This window comes from Phocoena sinus, chromosome 1 (genome assembly GCF_008692025.1).
Source record: "Phocoena sinus isolate mPhoSin1 chromosome 1, mPhoSin1.pri, whole genome shotgun sequence".
NCBI lineage: Eukaryota > Metazoa > Chordata > Mammalia > Artiodactyla > Phocoenidae > Phocoena > Phocoena sinus.
In genome coordinates, this window is record NC_045763.1 from 127,938,597 (window position 1) to 127,952,900 (window position 14,304).

Sequence of the window (14,304 nt, forward strand, 5' to 3'; positions counted from 1 at the left end):
AATGAAGACCCAATGCTGCCAAAAATAAATATATAAATAAATAAATTTATTTCAAAAAAAAGTCTACAAATAATAAATGCTGGAGAGGATATGGAGAAAAAGGAACCCTCCTACACTCTAAGTGGGAATTTAAACTGGTGCAGCCACTGTGGACAACAGTATGGAGGTTCTGTAAAAAACTAAAAATAGAGTTACCAGATGATCCAGAAATCCCACTTCTGGGCATATATCTAGATAAAACTGTAATTCAAAAAGTAACATGCAGCACCATTTACAATAGCTAAGACATGGAAGCAACCTAAATTTCCATCGACAGATGAATGGATAAAGACGTGTGGTGTATATATATATCCAATGGAATATTACTCAGCCGTAAAAAAGAATGAAATGATGCCATTTGCAGCAACATGGATGGACCTAGAGATTATCACACTAAGTGAAATAAACCATACAAGTAAGAGAAATATCATAGGATATCGCTTATATGTGGAATCTAAAAAAAAGAAGATACAAATGAACTTATTTACAAAGTTGAAAGTGACTCATAGATATAGAAAGCGAAACATGGTTAGCAAAGGGGAAGTTGGGGGGAAGGATAAGTTAGGAGGTTGGGATAAATATATTTATACTACTGTATGTAAAATAGATAATCAACAGGGACCTACTGTATAGCACAGGGAACTATACTCAATATTTTGTAATAACCTATAAGGAAAAAGAATCTGAAAAAGAATTACTGAATTACTGTGATGTATACCTGAAACTAACACAAACTATATTTCAATAACAATTTTTTGGATTAAAGACCTAAATGTAAGGCCAGACACTATCAAACTCTTAGAGGAAAACATAGGCAGAACACTCTGACATAAATCACAGCAAGATCCTTTTTGACCCACCTCCTAGAGAAATGGAAATAAAAACAAAAATAAACAAATGGGACCTAATGAAAGTTCAAAGCTTTTGCACAGCAAAGGAAACCATAAACAAGACCAAAAGACAACCCTCAGAATGGGAGAAAATATTTGCAAATGAAGCAACTGACAAAGGATTAATCTCCAAGATTTACAAGCAGCTCATGCAGCTCAATAACAAAAAACAAACAACCCAATCCAAAAATGGGCAGAAGACCTAAATAGACATTTCTCCAAAGAAGATATACAGATTGCCAACAAACACATGAAAGAATGCTCAACATCATTAATCATTAGAGAAATGCAAATCAAAACTACAGTGAGATATCATCTCACACCAGTCAGAATGGCCATCATCAAAAAATCTAGAAACAATAAATGCTGGAGAGGGTGTGGAGAAAAGGGAACACTCTAGCTCTGTTGGTGAGAATGTAAATTGATGCAGCCACTATGGAGAATAGTATGGAGGTGCCTTAAAAAACTACAAATAGAACTACCATATGACCCAGGAATCCCACTACTGGGCATATACCCTGAGAAAACCATAATTCAAAAAGACTCATGTACCAAAATGTTCATTGCAGCTCTATTTACAATAGCCAGGACATGGAAGCAACCTAAGTGTCCATCATCAGATGAATGGATAAAGAAGATGTGGCACATATATACAATGGAATATTACTCAGCCATGAAAAGAAACGAAATTGAGATATTTGTAGTGAGGTGGATGGACCTAGAGTCTGTCATACAGAGTGAAGTAAGTCAGAAAGATAAAAACAAATACCGTATTCTAACACATATATATGGAATTTAAGGGGAAAAAAAAGTCATGAAGAACCTAGGGGTAAGATGGGAATAAAGACACAGACCTACTAGAGAATGGACTTGAGGATATGGGGAGGGGGAAGGACAAGCTGGGACAAAGTGAGAGAGTGGCATGGACATATATATACTACCAAACGTAAAATAGATAGCTAGTGGGAAGCAGCTGCATAGCACAGGGAGATCAGCTCGATGGTTTGTGACCACCTAGAGGGGTGGGATAGGGAGGGTGGGAGGGAGGGAGACACAAGAGGGAAGCGATATGGGAACATATGTACATGTATAACTGATTCACTTTGTTAAAAAGCAGAAACTAACACACCATTGTAAAGCAATTATACTCCAATAAAGATGTTAAAAATAATAATAATTTTTTAAAAAAAGAATACTGCCAGAAAACAAGGAAAAAATAAAACTAACTTGGAGCCTATAAAGAAAATTTGAAAGATTATGATTCAGTATTTACCATTCTAGTCCATTCCCTCAACACCTAGTTCATTCCTTCAAAATATAGATTCATATCTCCTTTAATTGTCAAAATGTTTTCAGAAGTATATTGTTCTCTTGTTATTCTGTTCCATTATTTTGACTTTCTTTTTAAAGGACTCAAATTATATTGTACATTTGCTTTTTGAATTGAGCTTATATATTTTATACAATAAAGTCTACCCATCCAAAATAAACTTTTTTAAAAAAAAAAAGGGTATTCTCCCACTATCCATAAATGCATATAGATTGGGAGGCAGCCAAGATGGCAGAATAGGAGGGCCCTGAGCTCACCTACTCCAACAGGTACACCAAAATTACAACTATTTACAGAGCAACTATTGATGAGAAAGACCAGAAAACTAGCAGAAAAAATCTACAACTAAAGCTGTAAAGAAGGAAGCACAATGAGATGAGTAGGAAGGGCAGAGACACTGTATAGTCAATATCCACACCCCCAAGGAGGCGACCCACAAACAGGAGGATAATCACAATTTCAGAGGTTCTGCCCAAGGAGCGAGGGGTCGAAACCCCACATTGGGCTACCCAGCCTGGGGGTCCTGCACCAGAAAGATGGGCCCCCAGAACATCTGGCTTTGAAGGTCTGTGGGGCTTGCTTTCACGAGAGCCAGAGGGCTGTTAGAAACAAAGACTTCACTCTTAAAGGGGACATAGTAAACCTCACATGCTCCACAAGACCCAGGGCAGAAGCAGTAATTTGAAAGAAGCCTGGGTCAGACCCACTTACTGATCTTGGAGAGCCTCCTAGAGAGGCAGGAGGCAACTTGGACTCACCTGGAGACATAGACTCTGGTGAGTAATGGGGACAAAATGTACAGTGTGGGAAACTTATAAAATCAAGAATAATATAGTATCTTTGCACAGTGATAGATGGTAACTACACTTAACATGGTAAACATTTTGTAACGTATAGAAATACAGAATCACTATGTTGTGCACCAGGAATTAACATAGTGTTATAGGTTAATTATACTTCAAAAATAAATAAACAAACTCATTGAAAAGGAGATCAGATTTATGGTTACCAGAGGCTGGTGGGAGGGGTAATTTCCAGTTAGAAGATAAATAAGTACTAGGGATGTAATGCACAGCATGATAAATGTAATTAACACTGCTTTATGTTATATATGAAAGTTACTGAGAGAGTAAATCCTAAGATCTCTCTTCATAAGGAAATATTTTCTCTTTTTCTTTTATTTTGTATCTATATGAGGTGATAGATGTTTACTAAACTTATTGTGGTAATAATTTCACGATGTATGTAAGTCAAATCGTTATGCTATACACTTTAAACTTATACAGTGCTTTATGACAACTATATCTCAATAAAATCGGAAGAAAAAAATAAATGCATATGTTTATTTCTCATCCAAATAAACATTTTCATTGTGTAGTAATACACATAAATATGCTTTCCTCTAGTACTTATTTGTGTGTTAATTGCTGCCTTGGTCATTCTGAGAAAGACTGAATTCTTTTGTCTAAGAAACGCCTCGGTTAGAGGTGGCTGTGCAACTAGAGACTCTTGTTGACCTGTGAAATTGCTTTTCCAGGTGTCTAAAATTGTGGATGTTATTTATAAGCAATTGTGTGGAAATGCTTCTCCCATTTTGAAGCAAGTTATGTTGAGGGCCATTACCTTGTTGACACGTACTTCACCAAAGAAGGTCATCTTTCAACTTATGGACTACCCAGTCCCAGCAGACAAGTAAGGCCCCTCTCACCCCTTCCCCAGAGTTTGTTCAGTCTCCAGAGTCAGACAGACCTGAACAAATCAGATCTGGTTTCTTTTTTTCTGAAAGAGAATATCTATTTTTATACCACATAGGATGATTGTAAGGCTTAAATAAGACCATCTATAGTATTCATATCTTCGTAAAATATGTGGCACACAGTAGACCATCAAGAAATCATAATTGTTGCTATTATTTATCTGAGGATTTAAATTGTGTTCTGCTGCATATCCCACATTGAAAAACCTCTTCTCAAAGTTATAGTGGTTTTTTCCCCACATGTGATAAAATTCATAGTGTTTTTTTCTCATTTATGAAGGACAGACATATTTGCAACCACCAATTAAATCATAAAACATTTAAAATTCCCAGGTATAACTGGGAATTTTACCTGTCCTGTCCCTTAACTGTTTATCTGAAATTCATGATCCAGGGTCATGAGAAATATTTAAGAAGAAAGTATGCTAAGGTGAGCCTACGTGACACTATGAATCTAACAGCCACGTTAGAGGAGCTTATTAAATCACACCACTGCATTTCTATAGTTTGTACATTGGAAGGGAAGGTATTACTTCTCTACTATTAACAGTATAAAAGGCAGGAAATTACATTATGGAAAGGATTCAGGCTTTGGAAACAAATGAAAATGAATTGCATCCCAGCCTTGACCCTTATATCCTGTGTGACATCATGTAAGTTTCATAAACTCCTTGATCCTCAATTTCCTCATCTGTGAAATGAGGAAAGTTCTTTTCATCTATAAAGCTGTTATATGGATTAAATTAGTTAATGTCTGTAAGAGGGCAATGAAATCAACAAAATGCTAAACAAATTATATGACCGACTTTCTATTTCCAACTTAAAGATTGTATTTTTTAGGAAGCTTAAACTCACAAAGTATTTTACTATTTAGAAAATTCTTGGAAACTAAAAATATTCATAAGACTCAGTGTTTTCTCATTCAGGAACTAAGTACCCACTGTGTGTAAAGTTACCAGCCTTCAAGCATTTTGTTGAGGAGAGTGAATATACCCACATGGATGTAAGATAAAAGCTTCCAATGAATCCATTACAAACAGTGTGTACTGAGGAGGTACAGAAAGCAAACATAATTAGAATTAGGTGAAAATTAAAATAGTCACTAGCAGGTCTTGTGCAATAGTAGGTGAGGATTGAGGTAGAAAAACTGGGATTTGTAGGTAAGCTTAAACAGAGAAACAGAAAGAAGGTGTGATCAAGAAGTAAGAGAATGAGACAGGGCTTGAGAGATTTGATGTCCATGTGGTTCTAAGCATGGTACTATGAATAAGCCCTGCAGATAAAAGCAATTGAGTACTGGGGTTCTAGAGAGATAGGTGTGTCCATGTTCTGAGGGACCAGGCCCCCATATTAGGAACCTAAATGCAAAGAGAAAGAACGACAGAGTTCACAACCCAGCATGGCTTGACATATAGCAGTTTTTAAGATGAGCAATAGTAAGAATAATCTTGACGTGTGACAGGTATGTAGGGAAAGGAGCTCAGGAATTGGAGATTGAGAAGTCAGGGTTCTAGTTACATCTGTGTCACTGACTATATGTGTGACATTTGGGGAAATGGCTCAGTGTTTTGTTTTGTTTTTTTTGCGGTACGCGGGCCTCTCTCACTGTTGTGGCCTCTCCCGCTGCGGAGCACAGGCTCTGGACACGCAGGCTCGGTGGCCGTGGCTCACGGGCCCAGCCGCTCCACGGCATGTGGGATCTTCCCAGACCGGGGCACGAACCCGTGTCTCCTGCATCGGCAGGCGGACTCTCAACCACTGTGCCACCAGGGAAGCCCTAGTTTTTAAATTTAATTTTCTAATTTTTAAGTTATGTAGTTTTTCTTTAATTTAGTTAGCTTTTTACCTAGTTTTTTAAATTGATATATTTATTTATATATTAATTTGTATTTCCGTACCAGTTTTTAAATACTCTATTATCCCTAGACAAACAAGGTCACAAGGTGGGAGGGAAGAGTATGGAGTACAGAAAGCTGATCAGTTCCTGATACTGAGCTGGACAGGTATTTAAATAGCAGTAGGAAATGAACTTGCAGACTTACAGTCTGTATTTTCCACAAGACCATATTGAAATTCTTCCCCTATTTTCAAAGACAAGAAACTTAATGGGATCATTTGGAAATGGGAATATCAGTTAGTTTTGGACTTGTCTGCAGTTTCTTCACACTATAAAGATGTAAAACCAAGACTCTTTTCCTGATTTGTGTCACAGTGTTGAGTAGGAAATGAAAAACATATGATTTTCATTATCGGGGATGGGGGGCTGTGTTTGCAGCACTCTGATGCTGATGTGGCAGGCGGCTGGTTCTGAGTCAAGTGTGGCTCCACTTGTGCTGAAGACAATCTTGTTGATACTGAAAGGAAAGCCTGGGACAATGGAAGAAAGAATAACGGAAAGAAGACATTTCTCTCTTGCCACTACTAATATGATGCCCGTGGTGGTAAATAATACAATGAGTGTTTCTTTTTCCTGGTGTTGTTTTCTTAGTCGTGAAAATCCCTATCTGCTCGCAGTCTCAGTCATACTTCCTTGACACAATCTGGCTCTCATTCATTCATTCATTCATTCACTCAACACATATTTATTGAGTGCCTACTACATGCCACACCTCGATCATGAAGCTTACATTCTTTTAAGAGACACAGACAATGAACCAAAAAAATGTGTTATGTGTCAGATGATATAAAGCTTAGAAGAGATATAAAGTGGGGTGGGGAAAAGAAAGTGGCAGGGAAGGTTTAGGTAAATTGGTCAGGGCAGGTCTCTCTGCTGCAGTGACATCGAATCAGAGACCTGAATGAGGTGAGGGAGTGATCCTTGCAGATATCTGGGCATGAGAGTTCTAGACAGAGAGAAAGGCAAAAGCCACGTGGTGACGGGAGCTTACCTGGTATATCAGTGAAGCAAGGAGGCCAAAACATCTGGAGAGTACTGAGCAGGGGTGAAGGTGTAGGAGATGGTATCAGAGAGGTAGCCACCAGCCAGATCACACAGACTCTTGATAGGCATGTGAAGGCCAAACCTCATTTGTGTCCATCATTATATATCTCCCAAGCACCCAAATCGCCACTCCTGAGAGTAAATTCAAGTCTTACAGACATATAATAGGGGAAAAACTGGATAATTCTCCACAAATGTGAGGTGGTGAGATGTGTTTCTCTGATAGAGTGGGTACTGTAGTGGTCAGTAGACCAAAAAATTTGTTAGTTGACCTGGCATGCCCCTCCTTAAATATTTCACTGCCCTGGATTGTTGAAGCACTGGGAAGACCTGGGTTACTGGTAAGACTATTCTTCATGACCACATAGGCATGGAGCCTTGGGAGGTATGCCTTCCTTGAGAATCAGCTTGCTTCCTGCTGGTTTGGCAATCAGGCACTGTTGATAGTGATTTGGGAGCCCATGGCCAGAGAATGCTTGGTGCAGTTCCTGCTTCAAAATGGACTGAGTAACTGTTATTGAATGAATGAATACACATGCATGTTTCAGGCTTCCTTCAAGGAATTTGGGGGAGGAGTTGCAGAGTCCCTGCCTTTCCACCCACCTCACCGCTGCTGACTGGGTTTAAAGGGAGATGGTTACATTGACTCCTTTTTCCTTCCCTTATAGGCATCCCAGGCCCTGTGCACATTGCTGCCTATTGGTTCTTACAAGAAAGCAGTGGCCCAGTTTTTCCCTCAGCTCTTGATGGCCCTCATGCTTCAACTCTATTACACTAGCAACCTGAGACTGATGACAGAGGACAGGACTTTGTGAGATACTAGTGGTATAAGAAATGAGCTTCCAGCTGTCAAATATCTCTACTCCTTTGGGTTCATGTGGAACTAAATAATCCCTTGTGCAGTATATTCATTTATTACAGTTTTCTTTCCTCTGCAGGGTAGGATGCTTTTGGAAAAGTAACTATCCTAAGTACCTAGAAGTAAGCTGGGACCTTCCCTGAATGTGTATGCAGTGTATAAAAAAACCACTCCCACAGAACATGGTTTATTCCTGCCACAAAGGGAAGCCACCACGCAGAGAAAGAGTAGGGAGGAACAACAGGTCCAAAACCGGACATGTACTAGCTCTGCCATTTACTCTGATAGTGATCTCTCAGGGTAAATTACGTGTAAGGTAAAAATAATGTGCACAAATGTGCTTTGTGAACTGTAACTTTATTTTGCGGTTGGTGATGTGATGTGTGGGCTTATGATAGCATGCAGTCATTCTGTCCACATAAGGTAAGGTTCGGCTCTTCTCTTTTGCCCAAGAGATTACAGTAAGCTTTCCTGCTCTCCAGGGAAATCAGGACCCAACTTTCTGCTATTTGCCCTCATCTGGTGTGGACTTCTAAGTCAGGCAGGACTCTAAAACACAATCCCATTAAGATATTTAATCCACTCTCTGTCTTTCAAGCAGACAGACACCAAATCATACCAAGTAGATATGAATGTATTCTATTTATTTAAAGCATTCAAAGAAGACAATCAACAGGCACCTTTAGCATGTCTTCACATCACTTAACATCTTTTGCTAACAAGCTTTTCATAAATGAATAAGCTGCTCTATGATTAATCCTAGATTTTACATGCTACAATTTCAGTTTAACCCCGCATCCCATGTCCTGTTAATCAGGGGAGATGAAGAGAATTTAGTGGTCTTTTCTTTGAAACACCCCCCTTTCCCAAAACTGGCATCCTGCCCAACATAGAATGAAAAGGCAAATAATCACTTGTATCTAGTTATGTGAAGGCCACTTGCAGGTGATGACTCTCCTCTTCTTTGGGACCTTAGCTATGCTCAAGATGCACTGAGAGTTCTGCTGAATTGTTCTGGACTGCAACAAGTGGATATTGCTCTAAAGAGAAAGAATTGCTGGAACCAGTTTTCCCAAGCACTGTTTCACCATCATGGAGTCTACCTTGTTGCCAAGTAAGAACAGGGGCATTGAGAAATGTTCTCTCTTTCCCACCTGTTTCATCTTTCTTCAACTAAGCCACTGTGGGAACACAGTCAATAGCCACTCCAACTTCCAAATCTCTCCTAATGATCTGAATTGCCATTTGACTTCTTCTTTTTCACTTATTTGGGGGGGTTTTACTTTTCCTTGCCTTGCTCTCTTACCTAGTGATGTAGACACCAAATTATTCTCCCTCCACAGAACAGATATGGAGAACTAGAGGTGAATCTGCTTTTTCCTTCCTCTGTTGTTAACTGATTCCTCCTCTGCAGGCATCAGACATGTGGTCCCACTTTAAAGAGGTCTGATAAAAACCTGGACCCAATGAGACAAATTTGGGAAAGTATAATAGAAGAGGACTTTTATCCACAGAGTCTGCGTAGAACTCATACTGAGCCTGCAGTTTACCTTGGATTAAGGAATATTCAAGAATATCTTTCTTTTTATCTGGTGATACAAAATATGAGGATAATGTTTCCCTCTTTTCTACCATTAGCATTTGCTGATGCAGAAAGTGTTTTCATCTTCTTTGCTAATTCAGTTCTTTATTCTTCTTTACAGAACTCTCAGTGACTATAACTTTCCACAGTTTCCAGACACCTTGCATTATCTCTATAAGCTCGCAGTGGAAGGTCCTAGAAGGTCAGAAGACAAGGTCATCACAATAATATTCCTCACTGAAGTGAGTTTTATTATGAGACTGTGAACAACCAAGTTCTCATTCCCTTTCCTTATCCAAACTTAAATCAACTCTCTAATGGTTTGTCTCCCTCTCCGAATATTGATTCTTACCAAAAGTTAAGACAATAACAGATAGCTGAAGCTGAGGGGCGTAAGGCGAAGATAGATTTATGAGAGGGTTGTCCCTTTAGACTGTTTCAGGAGTTGGCCTTTGTATTTTCCTAGGGGGTGCGGATTTGCACAAACTAATTATTTTTGTAGTCCTAGTTCATATTTCTTTACAAGCTTCTTAAAGTATATAGGGATAATTAAGTTTACTAAAGGTGGTAGGTAACATCTAGTGTCTAAACGATACTTCAGACTGTCTAGGGGAAAAAAGGAATGGGCTAAATAACTGGGTAACATGAAGATATAGAACTATATTACTTTGTATATGAATATTACATCAAATATTGGAATGCCATACCAGAGTTAAGCAAATTGAGGCAGTACTTTTGCTTACAAAAGGCATGTAAAAAGTTCTATAAATTGAAATTATCTGAGTCAAATCTAATTTTCCACAAAAGTAATATATAATAAGTATTGATCTAAGGTACGATGCCAAATATTTCCAAAAGTTTTACATTTCAAACTTCATGTCAAAATAGTTAATAAACTATAAAAGGCATACCCATACAGTATACTATATACTTCTTTTTTTCTTTTTTCTTTTTTTTTTTTTGCGGTACGCGGGCCTCTCACTGTTGTGGCCTCTCCCGTTGCGGAGTACAGGCTCCGGACGCGCAGGCTCAGCGGCCATGGCTCACGGGCCCAGCCGCTCCGCGGCATGTGGGATCCTCCCAGACCGGGGCACGAACCCGTGTCCCCTGCATCGGCAGGCGGACCCTCAACCCCTGCGCCACCAGGGAAGTCCTACTATATACTTCTAAAGCTTTCACAAGGATACATGAATTAGTTTAACTTAACATTGCAGTAGCAAATCAGTATTTTTCTAACTTGCTTAATCCATTTGAACCTCTCATTATTTTATTATGTGACTCATTATTTTTATTGTACTACCCTTTAAGTATGTACAAACACCAAATAGGTCTAAACATGAGATACAAAATCCCTTCCATAAAATGCTACATTTAAAAGAAATTTACAAACTACATAAGATTTATGTAAGCATCATTAATATACCTAGATGGAAACCTAGTTGCCTCTCTCATCATGAATGTAATGCTTCCTGCTACTGGAGATTGGCATGCCTGTCTTTCCAGGAACTCAGCAATGACCACACTCTCCCACCACTTTCTCTGTTTAGAAATTCTGGGCAATCGTCAAATTTCCAGTTCAACTGTGAGGTCCCTTGGCATTTTGTTGTTCTGAACACACAATCTATGCATTTTACCTTATTTTGGTCTTATCAGCCAGTGATACCTAAGATAGTATTACCAATGCCTATGCCATTTATTTATATATATTTGTTATTTCTAGTTTTCTACTGATATAAATAGCAATCAAGTTCTACTGATATAAATAGTAATCAAGTTTACATCTTTGTGCCTAAATCTTCTTTCTTTTGGTATTTTAGATTATTTTCTTATAATAGATTCCAAGAATCTGAAATAATAACCAAAGGGTATAAACATTCTCAAGGCTAAGGATTTTTAATGCCAAACCGCTATCTGGAAAGCAGTGCCAATCAGAGCTCCCCACACAGCTCATGGGTATGCTTACCCCACGGCACTCTCACCACCAAAAACAAGCTTTCCAATGTGAGAGGCAGATGTGATGTCCTGTGGGGTGATTTGATTTGTACTTATTGTTTAAAATTTTAGAGAGTTTGAACATTTTTAAAATATTATTTATAAATTAAAGTTCCATATTATGAACAACCTGATCTTTCCTTTACCTATTTAACTATTATGATCTTAGTGTCTTTCTCTGTGAATTGTATGCTTCTCTCTTCTCTCTCTCTCTCTCTCTCTCTCTCTCTCTCTCTCACACACACACACACACACACACACATACACACACACACATATACACACCCCACAGATTTGTGAAAGATCAAGTAATACATGAACACTGTGCTTTGTACATCCTTAGTGAGATAAATTGCAAGGACAAAAAAAATCTGTAAAGAAATATTTATTTTTCCTCAGGAGGTTTATTGATGTTATATGTGTTGATATCATAATTTTAAGACTAGTGTATGCATTATATGGTAGAAAACGAATAAGTAAACATATTAATGCTATTAGGCACCGAAGTTTTCCAGGTAAGAGAAAGATGAGGCAACATAAAAGTATAAAAAGTTAACGTAAACTCTGTTATTCCACGTGTAAAAATTTCTTTCATCATATATATAAAACAAAGCATGTATTTCCTATTCCATCTGCTACTTCTCCTTCCCTCTATGGGCACAGAAATATATGTAAAAATATGTGTAAGTATTTAGAGTTTTAGTGTGATTTGTGTTTGTTTTACTGAAAATGTCTTGATTTTTGTGACTGAAGCAAGAACAATGCCTGGCCATTACTCTGCCTATGAACTTAATTGTTTTCTTTTAGCTTCTCAATAATTTCTTCAAGGACCCATTCCCAGAAGAATTTTTGGTTCTCTTCAGAAACTGGGTCAATGACTCTGATCCTGCAGTTAGCAAACTGAGCCTTCAGAAAATTGCCAGCATGGCACCGGTTATCAGTGAGGTATGTGTGTGTGTGATCTGTGTCTGCCAGCACCATCGAAGTCATAATCTGAGATTTGGTAGAACTCAGTATCCTTACTGACAAAACATTGATTATTTTTTAGTTTATACACCACCAACACAATATCAAAGCTGAGTGTTTTATCAATAAGGAAACTGGGTTGAATGGAAAGCATGTGTTAAGTCAATTTATTGGCTTTATCACCTTATTTATATTTTTCCCAGAAAATCACTCATTACACTCAGAATTTATCAGCATTGCTCTACATAAACACTCTTGTTACACTCTAAACCACACATACGTTATTTTCCACTCCAACATACACACATGCATACACATTAATTTCCTGTCTCAGAGCACTCGCTCAAGCTTTTTCTTCCTTTATACCACTTTCCTCCTTCACCCATTCACATTTTTCTTATTTTCCAATGATCAGCTCAAGTCGAATTTCACTGGATATTCTGGTCTCTAGCAGCCTCATCCCTTTCAGGGCCACACCAACTATAAGCATTTGCTTATATAATATTTCATATTTATGGCTCTCTACCTATGACTCTTGAACCAACAGCATCAGAGTCTCCTGGAAATTTGTTTAAAATGCACACTGTCGGGCTTCCCTGGTGGCGCAGTGGTTGAGAGTCCACCTGCCGATGCAGGGGACACGGGTTCGTGCCCCGGTCCGGGAAGATCCCATATGCCGTGGAGCGGCTGGGCCCGTGAGCCATGGCCGCTGAGCCTGTGCGTCTGGAGCCTGTGCTCCGCAACGGGAGAGGCCACAACAGTGGGAGGCCCACGTACCGCAAAAAAAAAAAAATGCACACTGTCAGGCCCTATCACAGGCCTATGGAATCAGAAATCCTGGGGGTTGCGCCCACCAATCTATGTTTTCAAAAGTCCTCCAGGTAATTCTAATGCAGGTTGAACTTGAGAACTACTGTCCTATATCATTTCCCACTAAGTCATGTGATACTTCTTGCCTTCCAGGAAGAGTGTGTCAACGCATACACCTATGTGTTGTAATTCTTTTGTAAATTTCAAAGTAGCCTGCACAATGCTGAGACTGTAGATATTCCATAAATTATTACTGATTTAATAATAAATCCTAGTATATCCATTAAGCATAGTCTCTGAAAGCTTAAAGCCTGTCAGTGGGCACTCATTTTGCATTTACAACAAAATGAGCCATAGTTTATTTGCTTTAGATAAATCATACAAGTCAGTAGGATGTATTGTGAACAGAAAGTTATTTATTACCTTGTCTAGTCCTCTTACCAATGCGATTAACAATGTAACAAAGTTGTCTAGGAAAGTGGGAGAGAAACAGTGGAGAGGGATCTGTATTGAGGTTTCACGTACTATCTATTGGTAAAGACTCCAGCCAGACACAAGTGTCCTCTGGCTGTTATTTTGGCAAATATTATTTATTTCTTTTACTTCCTTTCTTTCCAGCCTTTCTTTCCCTCCTTTTGTGTCTCCTTTTCATGCTTTAATTGCCTGATATTCTGCTTGTCTCTTATCTGCAACTGATGCCCATGACCTAGCTCAGCAGCTCAGGGGCTCTCATGTCCAAACAGGTCATTGTCCCCTAGTTTCGAGGTTATACTGCCAGTGGTGTGTTGGTAAATGTTTAAACAAGCAGCTCTGTGAAAATAAGACCAATTTCTCTGGTGTAAATACTCCCACTATGGATGATTTCAATCTATCAAAGGGACATCAGTAGACATGGATTTGGGAGGAGATGCACAGTAGTGCATCATTATTTAATATCCCCACCATACAGATACACTACGTGTAAATAAGCTCAAAGGCATAAAAGAGCAAAATGTAGCAAAAGAACAGGAAGTGATGAGTCTTCAGTATTTATTACCATTGTTTTTATTTATTTCTAAATTTATAAAATTTAATTTTTTTTTTTTTTTTTTTTTTTTTTTTTTTTTTTTATGCGTTACGCGGGCCTCTCACTGTTGTGG

The 14,304-nt window shown here is 38.5% G+C and overlaps 1 protein-coding gene across 1 annotated transcript in view; it reads left to right on the top strand.

The window, feature by feature from the left end:
- MROH9 (maestro heat like repeat family member 9) overlaps positions 1-14,304 on the top strand; it is a 165,037-nt gene that overhangs the window by 135,028 nt on the left and 15,705 nt on the right. The window contains exons 10-15 of the mRNA XM_032654056.1: positions 3,797-3,951; positions 6,291-6,456; positions 7,625-7,767; positions 8,792-8,929; positions 9,519-9,639; positions 12,197-12,334. Of these exons, the coding sequence (XP_032509947.1) occupies positions 3,797-3,951; positions 6,291-6,456; positions 7,625-7,767; positions 8,792-8,929; positions 9,519-9,639; positions 12,197-12,334 (861 nt within the window). The remainder of the gene's footprint in view (positions 1-3,796; positions 3,952-6,290; positions 6,457-7,624; positions 7,768-8,791; positions 8,930-9,518; positions 9,640-12,196; positions 12,335-14,304) is intronic.